At 28.7% G+C, this 25,558-nt stretch overlaps 7 protein-coding genes across 9 annotated transcripts in view; 2 read left to right on the top strand and 5 right to left on the bottom strand.

The window, feature by feature from the left end:
- LOC107163545 (A-type potassium channel modulatory protein KCNIP1-like) overlaps positions 1–25,558 on the top strand; it is a 414,281-nt gene that overhangs the window by 41,254 nt on the left and 347,469 nt on the right. For all 3 annotated transcript variants that reach the window (XM_089229333.1, XM_089229331.1, XM_089229332.1), the window contains exon 2: positions 10,373–10,434. The gene's annotated coding sequence lies outside the window, so the exon portion shown is untranslated. The remainder of the gene's footprint in view (positions 1–10,372; positions 10,435–25,558) is intronic.
- On the bottom strand, positions 1,738–3,322 carry LOC107163564 (Cuticular protein 92A). The gene is made up of 2 exons (XM_015511025.2): positions 3,163–3,322; positions 1,738–2,552 (listed from the first exon to the last, which is right to left on the bottom strand). Exons 1-2 carry the CDS (start codon positions 3,172–3,174, stop codon positions 2,025–2,027), a joined length of 540 nt encoding a protein of 179 aa, XP_015366511.2. The 5' UTR covers positions 3,175–3,322; the 3' UTR covers positions 1,738–2,024.
- LOC107163559 (pupal cuticle protein Edg-84A-like) lies at positions 6,711–8,058 on the bottom strand. Its single transcript, XM_015511021.2, has 2 exons — positions 7,908–8,058; positions 6,711–7,241 (listed from the first exon to the last, which is right to left on the bottom strand). Exons 1-2 carry the CDS (start codon positions 7,917–7,919, stop codon positions 6,843–6,845), a joined length of 411 nt encoding a protein of 136 aa, XP_015366507.1. The 5' UTR covers positions 7,920–8,058; the 3' UTR covers positions 6,711–6,842.
- On the bottom strand, positions 12,939–14,959 carry LOC107163560 (pupal cuticle protein Edg-84A-like). The gene is made up of 2 exons (XM_015511022.2): positions 14,866–14,959; positions 12,939–14,539 (listed from the first exon to the last, which is right to left on the bottom strand). Exons 1-2 carry the CDS (start codon positions 14,875–14,877, stop codon positions 14,147–14,149), a joined length of 405 nt encoding a protein of 134 aa, XP_015366508.1. The 5' UTR covers positions 14,878–14,959; the 3' UTR covers positions 12,939–14,146.
- On the bottom strand, positions 17,693–18,539 carry LOC107163558 (uncharacterized). Its single transcript, XM_015511020.2, has 2 exons — positions 18,422–18,539; positions 17,693–18,264 (listed from the first exon to the last, which is right to left on the bottom strand). Exons 1-2 carry the CDS (start codon positions 18,431–18,433, stop codon positions 17,836–17,838), a joined length of 441 nt encoding a protein of 146 aa, XP_015366506.1. The 5' UTR covers positions 18,434–18,539; the 3' UTR covers positions 17,693–17,835.
- On the bottom strand, positions 19,810–21,074 carry LOC149054921 (cuticle protein 19-like). The gene is made up of 2 exons (XM_015511024.2): positions 20,921–21,074; positions 19,810–20,840 (listed from the first exon to the last, which is right to left on the bottom strand). The coding sequence occupies exons 1-2, from the start codon at positions 20,930–20,932 to the stop codon at positions 20,499–20,501; spliced, it is 354 nt and encodes a 117-aa protein (XP_015366510.1). The 5' UTR covers positions 20,933–21,074; the 3' UTR covers positions 19,810–20,498.
- LOC107163556 (cuticle protein 8-like) lies at positions 23,176–23,975 on the top strand. The gene is made up of 2 exons (XM_015511018.2): positions 23,176–23,335; positions 23,415–23,975. The coding sequence occupies exons 1-2, from the start codon at positions 23,324–23,326 to the stop codon at positions 23,841–23,843; spliced, it is 441 nt and encodes a 146-aa protein (XP_015366504.1). The 5' UTR covers positions 23,176–23,323; the 3' UTR covers positions 23,844–23,975.

The raw sequence follows: 25,558 nt of genomic DNA on the forward strand, positions 1-25,558 counted from the left end.
TCGGTATGATCACGATTTTTTTTTTGATTTATTTATGGGTTAACAATGGCCAACTCACGTCGTTGTATGAATAAAACATCGAAATCTCAGTATTCGTGTAACACTTTATTCGATTATTTCATATTGTTAAGTAGAAGTAAGCAGATGTATTATTTTAATTATTAGTTTATATTAATACCAACGAAATATATCATATAGTATTTAACACAATAATCTTTAATATATGAATTCGGTATAGTGTTCCACTTACGTACAAATGGAAGGAAATTTCGGAATTTTATATACATTTTTAAAGAAAATTAGAGTAGATAACGAAAAAAAAAATGATTCAATCATTTATTAGTAATTATTTTAATTTTGTTTTTTTCCTTTATATTTTGTTTAAAGATTTAAAATCGTGCCAGTAGACGATTAAAAAACATTTTATTCACAATTAAATTAGTGCCTACACATTTAAGTGAACAATTTAACTTGAATACTTTAATAAAGATTTTCTTACAGGAAATATATTAAACAAGGTATTTTTTTATCTACACAATAGCAAGTACAGCCCTTTCATTTTTCTAATTGGAGCTTTCAAGTAGGTAGTTTTATTTGAGATTTTTATACTGAACTTGCCATATTCACGTGTAGGCCTAGGTCCGTTTTTGGTTTTATGTCAAAACAGTTTGTACTTCCATGTGTATTAGTAAACTTGAGGGTATATAGCAAGGTTCTTTTTTTATTCTTCGTAAACTTGACAATATGCTGTGTTTAACCACGGTACAAACACTATAGGTACAAAATGATTGATTAATGTATAGCTAGCCTTATAACACGTATTTTCTTTACCCTAAATACGCTGTTCAGGGTTTTAGTAATTTTCCATCATATGTTTTTATCGCTAATTATCTATCGTATTAATTATAAATTAATGGATTTTTTATTAAAATAAACATATGAATTATACTAATATGTTTTATAGTTATATGGACCCATGTAACGAGAAATGAAGCATTAATTTATACATGTTGAATATTATAAATTAAAAAGTTTGAAAAACTCTCTTTTATTACTCTGAATGAGATATAGGTACGTACAATATATTTTGAAAATATTAACTCATAAATTGTTTTGATACGCACTTAAAATTTGAAAAAGTACATGACCACATTAGTGAACTGAGATCCTTTCACGAATCTTCATAACATTGCAATGATTTATTGTTGCTTTCAAATTTTTAGTATAACACAACACGCTATATATATTATTATCTTTGTCGAGCTGTCCGAAGCGGAACGAGTACCTTATACCTAACACACAACTTCTTGAATCGTATATTATATACTTACTTTTACTTTTTGTTTTTGATTTATAATAATAATACATACTAAAAATCATCTGTTAATGGCAATATATTTAGATTATTTCGTAACGACATAGCATAATATAATAATATAATTATTATGTATTTATTTATAGTCCTTGTCATGTAACAGGTACCTCGACAGTTGTAGCTGTAAACCGTGAAATCTCAACCATCGACTATAATCATAAATATATATATATATATATATATAATATATATATAATGTTTAGTATAATTGTACGCCGACCACCGATGTCATTATCATATGTGCCTTTATCGTCGCAGTGCAAATTTTGTGATTACAACAACACTGAAACCATACCAAACGGCAATAGAAAGAATGCATTTTTTTCATGGTGGGTGAAAACGAATAATAAAAACAATTGCGATTTGAACGTTTTGTAAACATATATTAAACTATACATTTACACAACAATAAATACAGGTATTTGATCGTAAGGTGTTGTTTACGATGCACAAAGATGGAAGGAGAGTAGAACATAATCATATACTATTACAATATATTATAATATGTGGGTAATAAATACATAATAACAATAATGATATGTGACTCTGTTGAGCCGCACACTCGTAAAACAGCAGTTGGCTGTCGACTAGCGCTTGGCCCGGAAAGATTGGAAGAACATTTTATACAATTGGAAAAGTTTAAAACGAATTAGTATGCCTTGTATGGGGCTGGCTTGTAGGCCGGTGCGGAGTAAGCGGGTGCTGGGTATGCGGCTGGTGCTGGGTAGGCGGCTGGCGCTGGGTAGGCTGGTGCGGCGTATGCGGGCTTGTAGGCCGGGGCGGCTTTGTAGGCTGGGGCCGGGGCGCTGTACGGGGCCTTGTATCCTCCGTCGATTTTCTTGACTTCGGCGTTGAATCCGTAGTTGTCGGCGGTGTATTCGACGACGCGGGTGGAACCGTCGGCTTCCAAGAGGCTGTACGACCCCTTGACGTAACCGTTGGCGTCAGCGTATTCGGATTGGCTCTTGACGTCGTATGTGGATGGGTCGTTGACGCTGTACTCGAAGTTGTATGGCTTGGGTGGGTAGGCGGGTTCCGGAGCGTAGGCTTTCGGTGCGGCGTATGCGGGTGCGGAGTATGCTGGTGCTGGGTAAGCGGCAGCTGGGTAAGCGGGCTTGTAGGCCGGGGCGGGGTATTGAGCGATGGCGGAAACCACGCATGCGGCGAAGATGATCAACTGTAACAAAACGATATGGCGGTTAGGTTAGGATTAAGTTTAACGCAACGCTACACACAGCAAACTGTATATAATAATTAATTAATAACTATTAATAGCTAATTCGTTGTTGTCTCTGAAGTCAGCCGACATTTTGTAAGTGGCCCAATAGTGCATTATGTCAATATTATGCATTAAAAATACCTAATCCATAAACCTTATACCGTTGACATTATATTGATTATATCACTATCGTTTTTGTCCGACCTACCTAAATATTATGGGTATTGTATTCGATTTTTTCTTAACAAAATAAACAGAGTTTTATACCTATAGTTAGTATAATATATTAAATATCTGTGCTATACGTCAGTTGATAGACGACTGTTCGGTAGACTGCTTTGATGAAATACTTTTCGAATTAAATTAATTTACTTTTATGATTTTCAAACAGAATTTCAAAAGCGCGTACAAGATAAATTACAGTTAGAACATATTGTACTGCGTTAGCTGAGTGCGAGTTTGAGTAAACGAAAATTAAAACATACCGACGTAAGTATAGTTTGTTATTTAGAACCTCGTTGGATTAAGCGTTATAATCACGAGTAAAAATAAAAATAAAACAACTTACCTTAGCGGCCATTTTAATGGTTTTTTTTTTGTGTGATTTTGAGTTTAATAAATAAATTGCAATCGAACGATCACGAGTGACTGGTGAGTGTGGCTGTTGAGTTTACTCTATTTATGCTAAAAGTTTCGAATGACTTTAATCCCTTCCAGTTGATTAACTCCTTCCAAATGCTTTCGATAGTATAGCGAACCGGTTAGGTACATTGGAGAATAATGATTTAACCAATAAGGCAACCTCATAACCTAGGAAACATTGGGCCTAAGGCTATTGGGTTTGGTTGAACGATAAAAAGAGCAACCTTGAATTTTTGTCCGTGCGGTCAAAAACAGTAACTGTCAGTGATGTAAAATTAATTATTTAACATTTTGGATTTGCTGATCATGTCCTTACATAAACCATCACGAAAAGTATAATATTATTATAATGAAACTCAATTTTTCATAAAACAAATTATGTCTCGACAATAAGAGCATTTTATCAATCACCGTGTACCCATTTAAGAATATATAATATATACATATTGTGCTACTGCAGTCGTTGTAGAAAATAGGGCATTAATATAATCCTCGGGCTATTTATGGAATGACCGACAAACGGACAAATAGACTATGAATATAATATGATATTGAATATTAATTTAAATAATAATACTGTGTCGAGTATATTATTTATATAAATTAAATTATTTCATCGTCTGTTTTTGTTATACTGTATATAATTTGGTAAAATAAATGGTTAGAAGTTCATAACCCAACACATAAAATATTTGAATATTATTAATAATATAAACGACCGATTTATAAGGTTTTTATATTTTTAAAAACCATTCTTGACCGAACTATATATATATAAAAAAAAAAAAAAACGATTCAATAATGTCGTATGCCTTTATCAAAATTGTTGAAACATAGTTGTAATATACGAACATTACTGTATTGGTCGGTTATTGTATTAGAAAGCCCGGTCACTTGAGACATTTTCAAAGTCAACGAGCGTTATGTAAAATGACCGGATTTTCTACTACATATTCGCTCTTAACGTATTATACGCATAAATTATGTATGCACATATCGGCACGGCTGTATATTATTCTTACCAGCGTATGGGAGTTATACAATTTTGAAACACCTATGTATATTATACATTGTAACAGTGCAGGTGTTTACCCAATCTCGAACATGATCACTAATTACGTGGCCAATTAGTACGCATATACTTTTTATTCGTATTCATTGTGCCGACGAAAAACAAATTTTATCGTATCACATGCTAGTGCTATATAGTGCACGCTTCTGAGTGGAGTTCGGTTGAAATTGCACGTTGTGAAATTTCTTTAAGCTTTTTCGTCGGTTCTTCTTTTATTGTTTAGCAAAACACAAAGAATGAACACTTTAGACCAAAAGAATACCATTCAGATTAGATTTCCGATGTTAAAAGGTGGGTACTTACATTGCAACACGAAACGTTTGCATTTTTTTCTCGTACCTATACCTAAGTAGGGCTTAATCAGATTTATATTTTTAAAGAACACTGTAAAACAAACACTTTTATCTCTATGTTCGGAATCTGGAAGTATAATTGAAACGATGTGAGTGAAAGTGTGGTTGGTAGAATTTGATGGAATATTATATATTATCAGTTGTGTGTTTGACGGCAGCTTGAGCCATATAAAAACAACTCGATAGAATAAATATGTGTTATAATAATATTGTGATCACTTAGGTGAAAAAGTACGTAGGTAGAAGTGCTCTTTATTATATTAAGCAATATAGTGCATCAGACATTCTCTCCGAATCATTTTTCGAGTACTCGATATTATTACACTATGGCTGACATATATAAAGTGCAAATAATGTATTCCTCAAGCTCTTACTATTATGTTTTGGAATTGGGCAAAAATGAGAATTTTCATACTTTTGCAATGTAATTTCGTATTTATTTGTATTCTCCACTTTTTTAACTGTAATAATTTTTGAGTAGAAAGACCACACGAACGGTTTTGTGTTTTCAATAAAAGATAAAAAATATAATCTTAAAGACACTTTGGAGATGTCATTTTTGATTTTCTGAAGAATTTCTTAAGTCAATATTAACGATAACTAAGTGATAATCTTTAAAAATGTCTGGTAAAGATTTTCAAAAAACAACGCGTAATTTTTAACAAACTTCACTCATAATCGTATTTTGATTCTGATGGTTATTTAAAGTATAATTTATACAACGTAATAATAATGCATGTGCCGAAACTAGATGAATACTAAACGCCTATAGAATTTTTATTTCGAGAGTCTCGTTATGTTTATAATTTAAATACATAATGTGGGTATTAGATTTTTGTAAACCTTAATTAAATTAACATAATTATATTTTAGATTATACTTAGTAAACAATTAATTAATTCAGTGTTACGTCCTATTTATCATTAATATAAATGGATGGTAAAATATTCAAATTGATAAATTAAAACTGCATAATATTGTTTTGATTCAAGCATTTATCAATGATGTATTCAAATTAATACACTTGTTATTATTTACAACCGGTTTCCAACAATACGATTCTCTTACATTAAACATCTATCGTACAAGCTGTTTTACATAACATAATAATAAAATGGGACATCACATACACTTTTTTAAATTTCTTACCAACTTCATACTACTTAATAATAATAATGTTGGTCGATTATAAAAGGACATAATATATTATGAACGCGGCGGCTTCTCAATGGCACCCATCACATCAGAATTGGTTGTATACAATATATACAATATACATATAGCTAGAAAAATGTGACAGTTTTAAATTTGAAAATCTAGCTATCTACTTTTTAAAACTCAATGCTTATTGAATTATGTAATCAATATAATATATTATACTATAAACATTTATCTTTGTTTCATTTAAGTTTGGCTTAGGTAATGTACATAATAATAATAATGCGTTTACTTTATCTTTCACTACTTATTATAATTATTTTGGGTTTTTTTTACTGACTAAACAATGAAAAATTAACAGTAGATACCTAAACTCAATTAGTATTATAATATATGTGTTTATATTTATGTTAGAAAATAGATATTGTCATACCTGAAAAGAAAATGAGTAGGAAGCCAGTTCAAGTAATATCGTATTATTTGGCTTGGCTGCACAATATGCAACAATAGTCGAGTCTCGAATATTTCTATAGACTTTGATGTTAGAACATTGAACACCAATAAACAACTTTGTCAGAAAATATTATATTACGTGCCAGCGAAATTGAAGGATTTGACATGCATCTTTTAAAGAACGAATTGATCTGTTCCGTAACGCATAAACAAAATATAAATAAACGATATTGTAAGACCAGTGGATTTGCAGGGCAGGCATCCATCACTGTCCAGAACACTGAGGATTTGTTCAGAGTAAAAATAAATATAATAATATATTAAATTGTAATACTCCTTCGAAAGGCGACATCTAATGGAAAGCACTATAATAATATGCTGTGGATTCAATGCATTTGTCTAAGATATCATACAATACGATTATATATACATATAACATAGTGTTGAACGGCGGTTTATTAAAAAAATAAAATATATTACAGAAGGTATTAAAATGAAAATATTATACACGAAACGATGGCGTCTGTATGATGATGAGACGGCAACGACGTGCAGCTGCAGGTGCCATCATCAGTATTGGTGCAGCGAAGACGGTTTGTACGAATGATCGATTGGCTCTTGGTAACTGATGACGTGCGGTGTTTCGTAATGATGGTGAGCCGGTGCTTCGATTTTCTTCACCTCGGCGTTGAAACCGTGTTCGTGGTCAGCGGTGTATGTGACCACTCTGGTAGAACCGTCGGCTTCCAGAAGGCTGTACGAGCCTTTGACGTTTCCGTGTCCGTCGTTCGATTCGTGATGGCTTTTGATGTCGTGGGTATGCGGGTCGTTCACGGCGTACTCGAAGTGGTACGGAGTGGGTGCGTGCGCGTATTGGTGGTCGTCATGGTGCTCGAAACTGCTGTGCTCGAAGATCGTAGGCGGGTAGGCTAGTGCCAGGTGCCCGAACAAGGCGGCGAACACGATCAACTGCAATGTATATTAAAAAGTTTTTGGATTCAGGATCGGACGCGTTTCGTATGAAGTCAGTTTATACATATTATGACATAAATCGTGTAAAATTATTGAGTATTTTTAATCGTGGAGCATATGATTAATTCTATTAACTAGTTTTTTTTTTTTTTGGTCAAATATAAACTTATTAGATTATTTTCAAATTTCAATTTATTTCAATTTATTGTAATTTATGCATTTTAAATTAGGTTCACACGTAATCTATATGCAATTAAATCATATTTGTTTTTGGTCCTAAATTGGGAAGTGAATTGACTATGAAATTTAGTCGCATTGCGCAGTTAGATAAAAACATAATATTCGATAAACTTTCATATGGAAGTAATCCGTTTGAGTTTAAAAGAACTTATGACGAGAACGCCATTTAATAAACAAATACAAATTTGAACAATGAACATAACATACGGATGCACAACTATTGTTACCGTTATCATGAAAATATAGCACCTAGTTATAACATGAGTATTGAGTAGGTATTATTTTGTTTGAAAAAATACGAAACTACTAAACATTTTTAAACAACAATATTGAATGTACCTATTATAATATTATCTTAGTTTTTTAAAGTATAGGTACAAAAGTATACAATATAAGCTAGAAACATTTTGTGGTGAATCTTACCTTAGCTGCCATTTTTTCTATTGTTTTAATTAACGACTCGTTTTTAAATGAACACTGCAGGAGAATTCTTGTGCGTCTAAGAAAACTGATGATTGTGACTTTTATGTTTCAGTATTTATATAGAACGAATTCAGATTTTCTTAAGCCCCTACCAGCCAATTGTTTACGTGGTTACGTTATATACGAATAACTAGATCGTGGAAGAGTTAAAAATAATCTTACGAAAATTAATAATATTACTTTTAAAATACATTAGTTCACGGTAATTTGATTTATTGCGTCATAAGTACCTACAATCATGTTATTGTGTTAATTAAAGAATACAAAATAAAAAAAAAAAATTTCTTAATATTATATTGTTATGTATATATATTATTATGCATCATAATCCTATAATTATTTCAATATTAATTATAAATAATAATCTCACCGTTCATTTTAAAATATAAAATAGTAGGTATGTATTAGGATAATAGTACCTACCTATGTAACTCGATATGGTCTTAACGAAATGGAATATTAGTGAATACATTTTTTTTGGATATTCTTTATCATTCATTCATTCAGTTTATTATCAATTTAAATACAATAATGATATAATACGCGAGGTATAAAAATAAACAGGTACTTCGTTTAATTATTTATATTGCCATGACATAACATTAATAATATATAATCCTTAAATATGAAACCAGTACAGTGAAATTATAATTTATTGTCTTTTTTGATATTTGCAATAGTTATTAGCAATTACTTTAAAATAATTTTATAAATTAATTTGCTAATTTCCATATGTATTTATTGACATTTTAATTATATCTACATTACTACTGTGGATACCTAAGTTTAATTTTGATATAAGACTTCAATCAGTTATTGGCATATGATATGTGCTGTTTTGCCAACAATTAATCTAAGTTCTAAAACCACTAAAATTAATTTTCTCGTGACTTACACTAACACCAATATCTCAAGTATAGTTGCCTTGTCTGCCTTGACTTCTAGAACGTAATTTTATTTAAACAATGACTTTATAAGTTTCACTACCAATATTTTAAGATATAAAATTAATTTAATGTATACGAAGTATAATTTTTATAATTTTTATTTTTAGTGAACAATTTATTGTTTATAATAAGTTGCTCTATGTATAAACTATATACACATTTAACAATAGCCCTTAGAAATATTTAGTTATAAACTCAATTTTTGGATACTTACCAATATTATTATACTACTTTAATGCACCAAATATATTCAATAACCCGAGGACCACGGAATCTCTATTGGTTTTTTAACTGAGGATTTTGTACGCTCGTAAAATATAATTTTAAAAATTACTATTAACATGGCTTCTTCTTTTGGTATATTTCATTTTTAATCAAGTTATTGTCATTGAGACACACACACGTTTATTTTATTAATATAATGTATTTATTTTATAGATAGTATAGTATAAAAGCAACAATACACTTTTTTATTACCAATATAGGATTTAATAAATGTCAAAAGTCAATAATAATAAATAGCACATCTGTAAATAAGCATATGTTATTCCTGTTGAATACCAATTTTGATTTTTTTCCGATAAAATCAACTAATTGTAATTTTTAAAAAGTTTAAATTTGGCGTAGTGCAATAATTAAGTACCATTCCAAATAAATTAATCCTGTGGTCTCATTATTCTCTGCCGTTTACTTATAGTGTATAGTTTTGTTTCTTAAACGAAAATAATGATCATTTCATGTTCATGTTCATGAAATGATGAATAATTTATTATTCATTATAATAATAATTTATACTCGATAATTATAATTGATTCTCCTTTTAAGACGTTTGGTCTTGATGGTTTTAGCAATATAATTAAAAAACTCAATCATGTTAGAATTATGGAGAGTATAATTATTTATATATTCAAAAATAACTGATTAAAAGTTAGTACCATAAATTAAAATATTTATATTTTTTTTTTTTTTTTTTATGACCTACTTAGATATATGAATTATAGTTTTATATGTTAAGTTCATCCATTACTCAAAGTATTAGAAATATTAAATTGACTAAAATTTTGATTTACAAAACTAGAATTATATTCACAGCTTGTACTCTTTTCATAATTAATATTAGTTTATTATTATAGTAAAAGAAAAGATATTAATCAAGTGAAATTATTTTAAAAAATAATTAAAATGATACACTTACTTTATTATAATAGGAATTGTACTATTTCCCAGAGAAATGTATAAAAATATAATACTTATAAAAGTGAATTTGATGATGTGTATTTAATATTCAGGACTATTTTTATTATATATTACAGAAATCAATCGAACATATCATAATTTTTGATTGTTTTTCACACTATTGGTTCAAAAGAACTTTTTAATTTATAATAAAAAGTTGAAAAACTAAGAAATAATAATGAATGTACTAGTTAAATAATTATTTGTTTGTTTTTGTTTTAGATCTTTATATAGTATTCCATCCAAACGTCAATAAAAATAGGTAGAAGTTCTTTGAATTTTGGGTAAGTCACAACTGCATTGTCAATTTTTGTATTTAAATTTAAACCGCACGTTTTGAGAATTTTAGCTGCAAAAATTACTGATAAATTTTAAATGGAATATTTTATGTATATTGTTTTTTTTAAAGGATAAGGAAGCGTTTTTAGTCGTATATTATATTATTCTATTAAATGATAACAAGTGTAAAAGTCAATTATGTATAACTATTTTATTTGTTTTATAAATTCAAGAATTATTTTATAATCTAATGTAATTTTTATTTTGTGCTAATACATTTCGCCAATACCTGTATATGGATAAATGTTAAAAATATAATGCCTTATACAAAGTAATTTGTATACATAAACAAGTTAAATTAATACTTATATTTTATTTTATTAGAATATTTGTTTTAATAATATAATAAATATTAATAGTATAATATGTAAATTATACTCTAATACATAAATAATAACGGAACAGCATATTTATTTATATTTTTTAACATATGTATTAGAAATTCGATATTCTAATAAATATTCAATTAAAATGTAACATTATGCATATTAAGAACTTACTGTTACTTGATACAATGACCTTAAAATAAAATATCATAATAGGCTACTGGGAATATAAAGGAATATAGTTCATAAATCTCATGCACAAAAAAACTCTATCGGTTAAAAATGTAAAACAAAAAAGAATATTTGTATACTATACAATATACATACTGGACAAAGAGACTGGTTATGTCGCACTCGTTAAGCTTCATTTACCTCGGGACGAACCAGTGTTGCAATATTGTTTTATGCTTTTATGGTTAAAAATAAACAATCGAAAACAAACATTTTTATTTTTTTCTGAGATGGATACCTAATAATAGATTGTATGATTGTAACTACAAAAACCAAGTTCTTTAAGTAGATATTTATTTATTTTTCATTAGTAAAAGATCTTTGCCATTTCAATAAAAATACGACTTAACAAGTAAATATACAATTATATATGACACTGCAAATTAGTATGTATCTACGTATATATAGATAATATTATATAATATAATACAGTGCAATTTTTAATACAATATAATTTAAAAGAAGAAGAAAGGGACAAAATTTGCAATGGCCAATATGGGCAATATGTGCCTACTCTAAGTTCATTCATCATAATACAGTTTTTAGCGGGAAAAAGTTGTATATTATATTATCTGACTGGCCGCTGATGAACTTGAATTAATGTATTGAAGGGTAGATATGAAACTTTTGCTCGGCATTTTCAGGTGCATCAAACCATGAATACTAAGTCGATGTTCATAATTTAGCTCTGAATGGTTTTGGTCATAAAGTGTGTTATCTAGCTTATAATTACATTGAAGAATTATTATAGTTTGTGTTACCTTAAAATTGCCATACTGTCATGGCAAATCCAATAATACTAGCTAGGTACTCAATTATATTATTAAAAAAAAAAATTTTTTGTTATTATTGTCAAGCATATAATAACATACTATGCGAGTATAAGACATATTCTCGCTTAAGGTGTTCATAATTTATTGTGATATACACAGTAGTTTATGACATGAACTTAACGAACAACATGTTAAGTATATACTACCGTATGTGTTGTTGTTAATTTCTTATAATACCGATGTGTTGGGCTCAGGCTTGATAAATATGTTTAGTGCCTTATAAATGTCCCTGTGTTATTCACATAAGTCATCCTTAACAAAAGTTCATGATGCGTGAGAAGCAAGATTATATATTATTATTATTGTATACCTACCTATATTGCTTCAAAAAACTGTAACTTTTGTACGAATTAATGGTATATTATGACGTAGTCGTATAATAACGAATAACAAACAGTGCCATGATGATATAATATAAAAACCAACGATGGTATTGAGGATCAAAGTTTTTATTCAATAAACGAGTTTTCGTCCTTACGGCAATCGTTCATATTTTATTTAAACGCATACCAGTTTTTTAAGTTCATTATCAACGAGCAGCACGCATAAGAGTAATAAACATTATAAATTATAATAATGACGATACCTTCGATGACGGTGATAATAATATGTACCTACCCAATATTTTATGGACAATTCTTGCAGCTGAGTTTTATGAAGACGGTTGTTTCTATCAAAGGCATAAAATTAAATAAATATATAATATTTATAAGATATTATATATGTCAGATATGGACTTTCTTTACTAAGGCTATTATAATTTCTATTATTTGGGTGTCAAATGGTATCATATAAAGTATAATTTATGCAATTAAGTAGTTCTCAAGTATGTTTGAACATGGCATTCATAATATAATATTTTGGTTGAAAGCATTATTATCATCGTGGGCCACGCTGGAAGATTTTGTATATCTTAAACAATCGAGCTTACTTACTATACATATTACCCAAAATATGCTAGTAAATCGTATACTGTTAAGTCATTGATTTCGCAAAAGCGTCAATTGCTAAGCAAAATATCACCATTTGTTTAAGGTATGCGTCAATAATATAATAATATAGTTCAACAATGGCATTGAATTTATTATGATAAATCACAGATTATAACATCGTAATAAGTAGTTAGGTAGAACCAGGGCTGGGCTGTCAATAGCGGCGCTCCTGTCAAAATATAAATTTGCGCCCCCCCTAGGTTTTCAAATTTAATTTATCAAATTTTGTACCCACATTCCTACTCTATATTTTGTGCCCCTGGCAGACGCCCGCCTTTCCAGGTCCTCGGCCCGGCCCTGGGTAGAACTGTACAGGATACAATGAGATGAACTCGAACAGTATTAACATAGTTCGCAATAATAACTAGTGTGATTATTAGACAGTTATTTTCGACAACCGAAAATATTTCTTATAAGATATTAAAAAAAAATCTATACATTTTTCTAAAATATTAAAACAAATTTTAATATAATATAATAATGTACTTAACAATAACATACAATTTCAATCTCATAAAATGTTATTTTTATAAGTAATTTATTAAAAATTATTTGTAAAACAATATGTATAAACAAAAACAAAATTATACAATAGAAGTTCTTACTGAAGAAAAAGCTTGTTATTTAAAAACACAAAATGTCAGAAATCGAAAAACAAAAGTATTTTGACAAAACATAAGCTAATACATTATATTTTTATTACGATAGCAGCATAATGGATGACTGGATGAGTGTAAATTCTACCATTTTTATGGTATCTATCAAGTTTTAAGGTCGGATAAAAATCAATTTCATTAATGCTGACGATAAGTTTACTACTATTGAATCATATACATAAGATATACTGCAGTTGCTTATTAAATTATCATGTTATTTAAAGATTACCTGGGAGACAAAAATATACCGATCGATAATTTATGTTCAAACAAACTGTGATCGTTTGTGATTTAATTCGTTAAAATCCGAGAACAAAAATGAATCGATAGTTTGCACACAATTGTGGGTGAAATATAACGAAAATAATCTATTTTTAAGTGGGAAAGGATTGTGAAGGAATATTAATTGTATTATAATAGAATATAGGTTCAACATATGAATTAAAAATGTATTATAATGTTGGTGACATGAATAATAGGTATAATTATACGACATTCTTCGTGCCCACAATAAACGTACCAGTGGAATGTAGGTACTATGTATACCTACAAACTCAAAAACAAAAAGGTACGCTCGGTGGAATTTATTACAATCGGTCATCTCTTCGTTTCGCATTCATCAGTATGAGTGAAAGTGCGAAGACGGTTTGTACGTACTATGGGTTGGCTCGTGGTAGTTGGTGACGTCGAATTCATGGTGAGCCGGCGCTTCGATTTTCTTCACCTCAGCGTTGAAACCGTGTTCGTGGTCAGCGGTATAAGTGACCACCCGGGTGGAACCGTCGGCCTCCAGGAGGCTGTATGAGCCTTTGACGTTTCCGTGCCCGTCATTAGATTCGTGATGGCTTTTGACGTCGTGGGTGTGTGGGTCGTTCACAGCGTACTCGAAGTGATATGGAATGGGTGCGTGGGCGTATTGGTGGTCATCATGGTGCTCGAAACTGCTGTGCTCGAAGATCGTAGGCGGATAGGCTAGAGCCAGATGACCGAACAGGGTGGCGAACAAGATCAACTGAAAACAACATTTTTTCACATCGTAATAGTTTCAGAAGTTTCGTATAATGGTAGACTTGTTTTAGATCTGAGCGAGTCGATTAACATGCTATTCTCGTAATATTATTTTTCGGAAAACTCTTAAGCTCAGCTCGAATCGTATAGATTGCATAATGCATATTGCAAATTAAAATAATTGCAAATTAATATTTTTTATAGGTATTGTTATCGTTGACGTCTACAATAATTAGTATACAAATAATATAAAAAAAATTTGAAACCAAGATGACTGTGGTATTTTTCGATAAAAAGAAAAATGGTTTTTATTAAATGATAAATTCTTACCACAGTAGCCATTTCCAACGTGTTGGTGAATATATATATATTATATATCTTAATGTATTATACTATGAAATAATTGTTTTCATACGTAATGAAAAGAGAACTGATGAATATTTGAAATTTGTTTGAAGTATTTATACTTTTTGTAATCCCCTACCATAGCTACTATTATTTTTCTGTAGGACTAATATTGAACCAGTTACATCAGGTAATTAAAAAAAAAAACAAGAGATGATACTCATCTTTTTATCTATATTACTCATAATAAGTTATTTCGTATATTGTTTTTTTAAGTACAACATTCGTTTATAAATGTAATAATAAAGAAATGTTGTATTTGTACCTATCAATAAAATAATTTCACGAGAAGTATTTAGAGAATTTAAGTAAAAAAATATAAAAATATTTGAAAATTTGGATTTTTAATTAACATAAATTATAATTATAAATGATGACAAAGACGTACAAGTAATTCGATAGCGACGATAGCGTATATATTACAATACATTTCAGCTCTTATTAGCTCATATTACAGCATAGCCTAATTTTAGGACCACATTTTTTTGTACAATTGTATGTCTATCTATGATACACTTGTTACGTCATTAATTAAATCGGATTATTCTTAAACATATTATTTTAATAGATTAAAAGTACCTATTATTATACTGTACAACATATTATTATTATGGTCATAGTAATATATTATGCTAGATTTTAACATAAAAATGAAATAACAGGTTTTTAATGAAATCTTAAAGAAAGTTATTTTTCTTTTATAAAAGATGAATACTATTTTTAAAGAACTTTTTTAAATATGTAAGGATATCGTATACCTATTATTATTTGTGATCTGAGATGCAATCATTTGGAAAGTATACTAATGAAAATCATTAGGCATAAGTTATTTAAATTCTTTTTATTTGATTTGAAGGTATTATTATTTACATAATTCATTATAAATGGAAATAATTAAATTGCTTATTTATTTAGATTCTCTAAAATATTAAACAGGTAAACAACTTATAATAGATCTACAATTTAATTTCAAATGGCTCATTTAAAATAGGTATTTAATAAGTACAAGTTTTTCATTGAAAGTGAAAACAAATGCGTTATGTAGATATCCTTGTAATAGGTTGGATTGTGATGATCATGTTACAATTATAAAAGTTAGTAACTATATTGGTATCTTTTGTTTGAATTGATTATTTATGACAATATTAATATCGGTAGTATTTGAAAAAAAAAAGTTGTTAACTGAATCGTTTAATTCATATACAGAGAGTCCCTCGAGGATCTACCCATTGCGATATCTCCTGAGATAATAAATATATCATAAATCTGTTTTTTTTATTTAACTCCCATAGACGAGGTCTAAATTTTTGAATTCAATTCAATTTTTTGGTAAGGTTAAAAATTTTTTTTTTAATTTTTAAATTTTTGAAAAAAATAAAGATACCTATTTTATAGAGTTTATTTTCATGAATCACTGATTTTTAATATTTTTTTTAGTTTATAGATAAAACGGCAAAAAACTGATTTTTATCCGGGCGGTGAGCCCTCTTCAGTTAATGGGTACGTTTAATGTCTTCACGGGACACCACATGTATATATTATTTTTTTCAAAATTGTCTTCTTATGTTATTATAAGTCGTAGAACAATTACACAAACTTTATCAAACGTTATTTGAACTATATTTCAAAATTATTGTAAGAACATCGATTAGTTACTAGTTGGTTTTCACACTATTTTTATTGTTTAAATACGGAAATTATAATTTATCATATAAATTTAATAACTTATTTTTTTAGAATTTTTGCGTTGTAATTTTAGATTAATTAGTTATTAAAACATTTGCTCGACCTTTATTTTTTAAAGTAAATGCCTCAACTTTAAAGTGTAAATCATGAATTGAATATTGTAAATTAATAATAAACAGAGTTCAGAATTCAGAGTATTAAAATTTGTCAAATACTATTTTTATAAACAAAAAGTTTATGTCCATGAGTATAAAAATAACAATATAACGACATAACGTCTTAAAATTGATACTTACTATATACATATTTTTGATGATCATAAATTCAGTAGGTATTTTACTCTTAAGGTTATTAAATATAAAAGATGACTTTAAATTATATTAGTTTTTATGAAGTTTAGCTGATCATTAAAATGTTAAGTACCTACTTGAGAAAATAATTTATTATTACTTATTAGTCAATGTTATTTAGCATTATTGTATTATAATTAGTTCAAAATTAAAGTATTTATTTGTAATTTGTATATGAAAGTCAACTTTAAAAGGTTTATCAATAATAATAATGATTTAATAATATAAAACTATAGTATTTAGTTAAGTTAAGTTAAATTAATAATTGTTATTACTTCTACGAAACATTTTTAAAGATCTTTTATAGAGTTATTTATGTCATTAAAATGTGTTTCTTAATCAATAAAAATAACTTGTTATTGTAGAACCAATACGTTGTTTGTTGATGTTCAACATCTACAATACAAATATTGCGCTTAATGTTGTTTTAAAAAGTACTCACGAAGAAAATAAGTTACATATTTTCAAAAGAAAATACTGAAAAAAAATTTCATTGAGTTTTATTTTTATGCGTGATGAGTGATGACTTAAATTGTTGGATTCTCGGAAATAGGAACATATATGATAGATATCTCAAGGACGGATCATCGTGCACAGTTTGGTCATCAAGTTGTGTAAACTTATGTAACATTTATTTGGATGTCACAAATTATTATGTTTACGTAATAAATTAATAATATATTTTTTAGACTTTTTTAGGAAAAACACAGTGTTCGTCAAAATGGCAAAAATATTATTTATTCATACAATAACAATATTATAAAATACAAAACAACTACGCGAAAGTCTCAAAAACCAGACTCGTTGTTTATTATTCAGGCATATGTCATAATAATAATATTGAAACAAAATGACATTCTCAGCTTGACGAAATCATTTCATGATCGTAGTGTGCTTCTTGACCATTTACCGGGTTTGGGAAATATGGCACCTTATGCTCGGCCATGTCAAATGTGTGTTCAGTAGACGAAGGTTTTCGCTTTGGTTGGATTTTCTTGACTTCAGCTTTGAAACCGTGGACGTCATCAGCTGTGTACTCCACCACACGGATGGAACCATCTGGTTCGACTAGGCTGTACGTCCCTTTGACAGTACCATGTCCGTCACTGACTTCGTTGTGGCTTTTCTCGTCACCGGTCACCGGGTCGTGAACGGTATACTTAAAGTGATACGACTTAGACACTTGTGAATGATGTTGGTGTTCGTCGTGTTCGTCAAAGTCATCCAAAGACGGAAATGACGCTGCGAGACCTGAGAAAGTTATGGCGACGAAAAACATGATGTACAGCTGAAATTTTAAAACACATATTTAACTTCCAACTGGTTACAATCGTTCATACATTTGTTTTGCAGACAATGTATTAAGAAGAAAAAACCGAGCTATACATATTTAATTAGTTTATTAGTTGAATATAACTTATTTAGTAGGTATGATTTTTACTCGCCTTAATAGTCATTGTATAGATTATTTCGATTTCTCGGAGTTGGTATCGCACAATTTTTATCAGTTAATTTTCTTGATGAGACACAGAATGGACAATGACTGTTATTGCAAACTCTCAGTAGGTACTAGCTATTTATGTAGTGCGCCTATTGTATAATTTGTACACGAATCACTCTCCAGTAGGAGAAGATTTCACATATATGTAAATGATATACCTACATATAGGTACAATTATCACCTGTAATTAATCTGTTCTATCTAAACCGGAAATGTCCAGTGAAAAAATACATAAATAATTATTATACTATACTCGTGTCCATAATAATATAGTCAGCGTAATAGTTTATAAGGATTAAACACGTCATCACGCGTCTGAACATTAAGTGAAAAAATTAACAGGGAATGTATATGTATGTTCTATTCAGCAAAAATAGCTAAACAAGACGTGTAGTCGAGTAGCGGAACAGTTAGAGCTAAAACTTATAATAAATTAATTTGATTGCTCATGTAATTTGTAACACATATTCAGTGTGTAGTATTTGATAGTAATTCATTTGAAAAAAAAAATGTAATAATACTCATGGTTACTAGGTATGTACATAAACTATTTTCACTGTGTTGAACATTTTCTTAGCGATTTGCTTTCTATAATACAATTGGAAACGTAATCATGATTTCAATCAGATTTGATCATAAACTTCGATAGAACAAAACATCAAATTAAATATTGTATTTTAATCGTAAAATTATTCAATGACAGATATTATTTATAAAATAAAATTAATTTCATTATTGTGTCCTGAAATACTGGATTATTTACAAATATTATTATTATTATGCACAAAAACTAATAAAATGTTTTACGTTGAATTGTGAATTGTTCGATTGTTTTTATTAAAAAATAAAATATACTTTTACAGCTATATATTTCATAAATATTGGAAATAATATTATTTGTGGATGTTACCTAATAAAATAAAAGATCGGAACAATCTTTAAAATGGTTACACAATAATTTAAGAAATAAATCTCAAAACAATTATTGTATGCACCTAATGACATTTATTATGTCATTTGTATTTCAAGTTATATACGATATCATTATGTTTCGTTTATCGTTTTATTTATAATTTGCTTTTTTAATGAAGTATATTTTGTTGGAAATTTATTAAATACTGAAGGCGAGTAAAAGTTGATTGTTCAACAATTATTTGCATTTTTAATACTTGTCAATATTTTGTGCAGTTTTAATTTAAAAAATATGCATTTCCAGATGTCATGTCAAATAGAAACTTTTGTGCTCTTCTTGATATTCGTAGTTACAGCTCGTACTATCTTAATTTAAAACCTAATAATGACAAAAAGGAAATATATGATAAAAAATATCAATTTATATGAATAGGTTTTTATTATTAATAACTCAAAACATATAAGTAAGTAAAAACTAAAATTGTGTTAGTTTACATTGGTTAACAACTATAATATAATATTATGTACATAACAATATGATGAATGAACAATTTTATAAACGAATGATAAACAAATGAGAATATGAGGATTTGTGTTTTACGAACAAAAGACAATTTGTATATATATACATCGTATAAGACGGAACACGACAATATAATTATAAATATATTATTAATAGGTATTGATCAATAGTGATGGTTATTTTTGTTATGTCATCAGAGCTCCATACCGATGCTCTGTAGCCAACACTGATCTTACCCGCTGTCATGTGCCTATATATATATCGATAGTATACATAATAATATTATGCCTATGGGGTGATGGGATAACGTTCACAAAAAATATGATCGCGATGGCCTCAATAGGGTGACGAATACGCGAAAAAAGACGGTGAGACGAAGAAGACAAAGTATTAGTTTTCAATGCAGTGAGACCTCTTTACAACTGATGGGACGCAGAGACTCCTTTCAAGAGTTTTCGTGATAGAGAGTGGGCATAACGGCAGATGGACCGACCAATATCATGTAATGTTTACGTCGTATTTCGTTGTAAAAAGTTTCGTCAGAAAGAGTTTTCACTGCAGTGTTTGTGACCTAGGAAAAACACGATTAGTAAGCTGGTTTGTAGCCAGAGTATGCGGGCTTGGTGTAAGTCGGTTTGTAGACAGCTGCTGCGGGGGCTGAGTTTTTGACGACGGCGTTGAAACCGTTGTAGTCGTCGGCGGTGTACTCGACGGTACGGATGGAACCGTCGGCTTCCAAGAGGCTGTAGTAGCCTTTTACGTTACCGTTTCCGTCGCTCGATTCTTGTTGCCTTTTCACGTCGTAGGTGTGTGGGTCGTTTACGCTGTACTCGAAGCTGTATGGGATCGGCGCGTACTTGGGCTCCGGAGTGTTGTAACCTGCGTACTGGGCGGCGGCGACGGACGCGACAGCGACCACGATGAACACCTGAAAAAAAATTAAATTATATTTTCGTTTGGCTGACCAATATAATATATTATTGTATAAGTTTTAACCGCACAGCATACCTTGGCGATCATTCTGTATGAATGTTGTGTTCAACGGTGATAAAATATTCCGTTTTTTCTGTCGGCGACAAATACAACACGGCGACTGATAAATTTCGTGCCTGTTGTCGCAGTATTTAAATCGAAAGATCGGTGTTACTTATTAGTAATAAGTTATTACCCATTCCATATTATTATACTATTACGTTTCATTCCCCAGATAATAATATATATATATATATATGTCATGAACTGGTTATAATTGAATTTAGTTAAATATTTGTTTCTGTAAAAGAAATCATCCACGTGGAAACGTTATACCTACTGTTTACATTATCTTTGAATTTATTATTTATTGTGAAATGGATAAATAATTTACAAATCGAGTGAAAGGTACAAATAATTTAAAAAAAAAAAATGTATCTTATGTGTAAATGTATATGTATTACATAAAATTTGTTGCGTTAAAATACTGTGAATTATTATAATATTGTTGAAATTTACATTCAATCGGGTTTACTGCTTTAAAATATATTTCAATAAAAAAATATTAGTATAGTGGATCTATAAAATTAAATGATAATATTTTTAAGTACCTATCAAATATTTTTGTAATGATATGTCATCAAAGTATGATATAGCTGGTATAATGTTAATCTTAAACTATTTAAATATAATAGTCAAATACTGTTTGGGTAGATTTTTGAATACATCAGAGTTTTAAACAGCTTAAACAATGTATTCGACTAATCTTTTAACTGTTGAATAAAAGAATTTTCATTTTAGTTGTTAACAAAATTATCTTACTTTAGAAATCGAATTCGAAAAATATTGACAACAACTAAAATAATTTGTAAATTTTAATCGATTAAAAAAATAAAATATTGTGAATTTATTATATTTTATACAATACATAATAAATGAAGAGCAAGTAAAAATATTTTCATACCTATTATAATATAAGTAATTTCTTATGAAAGTATCTACCTACAAATGAATTAAATAAAAAGTTAGGAATAATAATTATTAGTGCTTGAACTATGTGGTCTCTAGAAACAATATAACTTCAGATATTTTGATTGATAATATTAATGTAACAGGGAGTGTTATGTTCCCCGAGGACCATATCATATATTACAACAAACTCGTTTTATAATGTTCGCTATTTACTTTTAAGACTGTATTAACCATATAAGATGATAAAAAAAAAATTTTAAACTATGAGTATCGATTTGTAATAAAATATCTAAACTTTAAGTCTAAAAAAAAAAATTAAACGTGATAATATTAACAGAAGTAAAAAATTATCATTAATTAGATCATAAATAAAATTAAAAATATGACAGTGATGTTGTAATCAGTATCAGTATTTTTATTAAATACCGCATGTAAGCATAAATGTTTTATAATTTAAACTTAGGTAGGCCAGTGGAAGTGGTTAACCTAAATTGTATGTTTAAGGTAGATTTCTACGTTATTTAATCAAAACTAATCTTATACTAAATAATAAACATTATTGTTACAAACTTAACAGTAAACATATAATATCTCATAAGAGTTTATAAAGTTAAAGTCAGTAGCAAGATTATGTAGATTAGGTACATAATATTAATCCCTGACACATTTAATATTTTTCAAATAACTTAATATTATGTCATAGCATCATACTTTGAAAATTTTAAATTTTCATTGGTTTTTTTTATATTTCACTTACTAGAAAAAATATATAATATATTTTAATATTAAAAAAAATTAATTTATACTCCAATTTAAAACATTAACTGTGTATAGTTATTATCTACTTCCTTGAGTCATATGTCCGACAGTTATAATCCTATTAAAATTCTTGCACAAAATTCTTTATTGTTCAGTAACAAAATATTTCATATCGTCATAAGTCATAACTATATTAAAGTAACTGGTAAATTACACAACATCGAGTTTTCGTTCATATTATTTCACGTTTAAGATAATATGAATATATTTTAGATATGATCTTACTTAATCTATTAATCGTATTCCTTGTATTTAGTAAGTATTTAAAATGAAATTAAATATGTAATTACATTAAAATGCAAAAACAAATCGAATACTATTTTTTTTTTTTATTAGTTTAAATGTGAATGATAATGATTGTATTTTTTAAAAACTAGAAATGTACCAAAAAAAAAAATAAAAAAAGATGCATAAAATAATGATCCAACAAGTAGGTATACCACACAGTCGTCTCATCTTAACCGGTTCTTGTCATTGGATAACGACACAATGATAGGGCCATCTGTGCTAAATTTTATATTGGAAGGGATGCTGTGACAAATTTTTTTAGCATAAATACTGAGTCACTGGTCTTCATAACCATCAGTTCATCTGTGTACACAGTCATCGAATAATTCAACTAAACAACCAAAATAAAACAACAATAAAATGGCCGCTAAAGTAAGTCTATTTGAAATTCAAAATATTTTATTTAACTTGTTGATATTTGATATTTTTAATTTTAAATTGCATTGAACAGTTGATCATCTTCACCGTTTGCGTGGCTTCTGCTCTCGCCCAATACTCTGCCATACCCGCTTACAAACCAACATACGCCATTCCCGCATACTCGGCGCCAAGGGCCTACGCTCCAGAGCCCGCATACGCCCCAGCCCCATACACCTTCGAATACAGCGTAAACGACCCATCCACCTACGATGTCAAGAGCCAATCCGAATACGCTGACGGCAACGGTAACATCAAAGGAACTTACAGCCTTTTGGAAGCCGACGGTTCCACCCGCGTCGTCGAATACACCGCCAACGACCAAAGTGGTTTCAACGCCGTTGTCAAGAAAATCGACGGAGCATACAAGACCCCGTACAGCGCACCCGCCTACAAGGCCGCCTACCCAGCTCCAGTATTCTCAACACCAGCTTACAAGCCAATCCCGTACAAGGCATACTAACAACTTCTTCGTCATTCACTACACTAAATGGTCGTGCAGACAGTCATAACAAATCATCATATTGCATGTCCATCAGCTAAATTTAATGTCATCGATGTATTTATTTTATAAATAAATAACGAATCAAAGTAATATCAAGTTTATCTTATTTATTTCATGAAGTTATGTTATATGTACAACGTCATATCAATAAATTACCCCCAAGTTTTATTCTTCTTCTTATTTTTTTTTTTTCATAAAATATACAATAACATTTTTATACTCATGTGTTAGGATATATTTTAATAATGCATTTAGTCTAATGACTGGTTTCACTAGTAAATATGTTTAGAGTTTGAAATTAATTTGATTTTTATCATATTATTAATTATTTGCTAATATTTGGTAGTTAGCACGAGTTTTCTATATTATGTTGAGTGCAACATTTAAACAAATTAAACAACAATTTAGTATTCTAATGAATATCAAACCATATTGGAAAATTTGTGATTGATTGTGCATTAAGTTAATAAAATGCACAATTATAAAATAATAAATATGAATATCATTTCCCAACAACCTACCTGTTAGTTTTTAATAACTATCAGTTTACAAAATTGCTTACTGTACCTAAATAGCTGATAGATTAGATAATAATATTAGATATGATATAGTTATTGATTATTAAAATTGCTTAGAATTAGATTTTTCCTTACTAACTCATCCTGTACGGCGGATCACATAAAAAATTAAATGTTTCTCTGATAAAAATCTGTTAAATATAAGTTGCACAGGTTTTTAACAAATTTATTTGGGTTATTTTTATTTAAAATTCTCTTCTATATCATAATAACTATTTGAAAAGGTGACTCTCTGTTGTACAGTAGTTATTTAGATGATTCATTGTAATACATGTGTTACATGAATTCAATGGTGTAAAATAATTATGTACGAAGAGCAATTCTGGAAAATACGGTTTGTTTGCTTTTATTCCTGAATATATTTTATGATATATGTAATTGCCATTAAAATAATAATTGTTGCTGTTAGACATTTTATTAAGACTGTAAGTTGAATGAACTTTTTCTTTAAAATATATAATTCATTTAAAATTATAAATTAAAATATCTATACTAAAATAATGATAATATTATATCGATGTATTTTTATTAGACATTTTGGCTACATGATGGTTTTTAAGAATCGATGTTTAACATTTTAAACCCTAACAAAAAATTAACTTGTAAATATTTGTGATTTTGGTGAAATCTGTTGATATATGAATAGTTATTAATAACCATAGCTATGCTACGTAAAATTAAGATTTTTAAATTATTATTTAAAAACATTTTTAGGAACTTTGTATACAATTTTTAAGCTAATTAATATCACAATGAATTTTTACCAATATTTAAAGAAAACAAAAACCAAAATATTTCTTATGACAATTAAATATTAAAGCTCAACAAATTTTGAAATTATTATGGTATATAAAAAATACTTGCATAAACATTCCTGAAAAATTCAAAATTGAGGTTTTTTGACCCTTTTTGAATCAGAAAAAATAATAAAATTGCTCTAAAAAAATTCAAGTCTTCAAAATGTCTTGAAATAAAACTTCAAACAATCATATAATGAATCATTGGGCATGTTTTTGTATGTATTTGTTAATTACAATAATTTATAACTGATCCTGCACAAAGAGGCAAAATTAAATAATGTAAGTGGCTTACCCT

The sequence above is a fragment of the Diuraphis noxia genome, unplaced genomic scaffold (genome assembly GCF_037042655.1).
Source record: "Diuraphis noxia isolate RWA-SAM2 unplaced genomic scaffold, SU_Dnox_SAM2 contig0005, whole genome shotgun sequence".
NCBI classification, from domain to species: Eukaryota; Metazoa; Arthropoda; class Insecta; order Hemiptera; family Aphididae; genus Diuraphis; species Diuraphis noxia.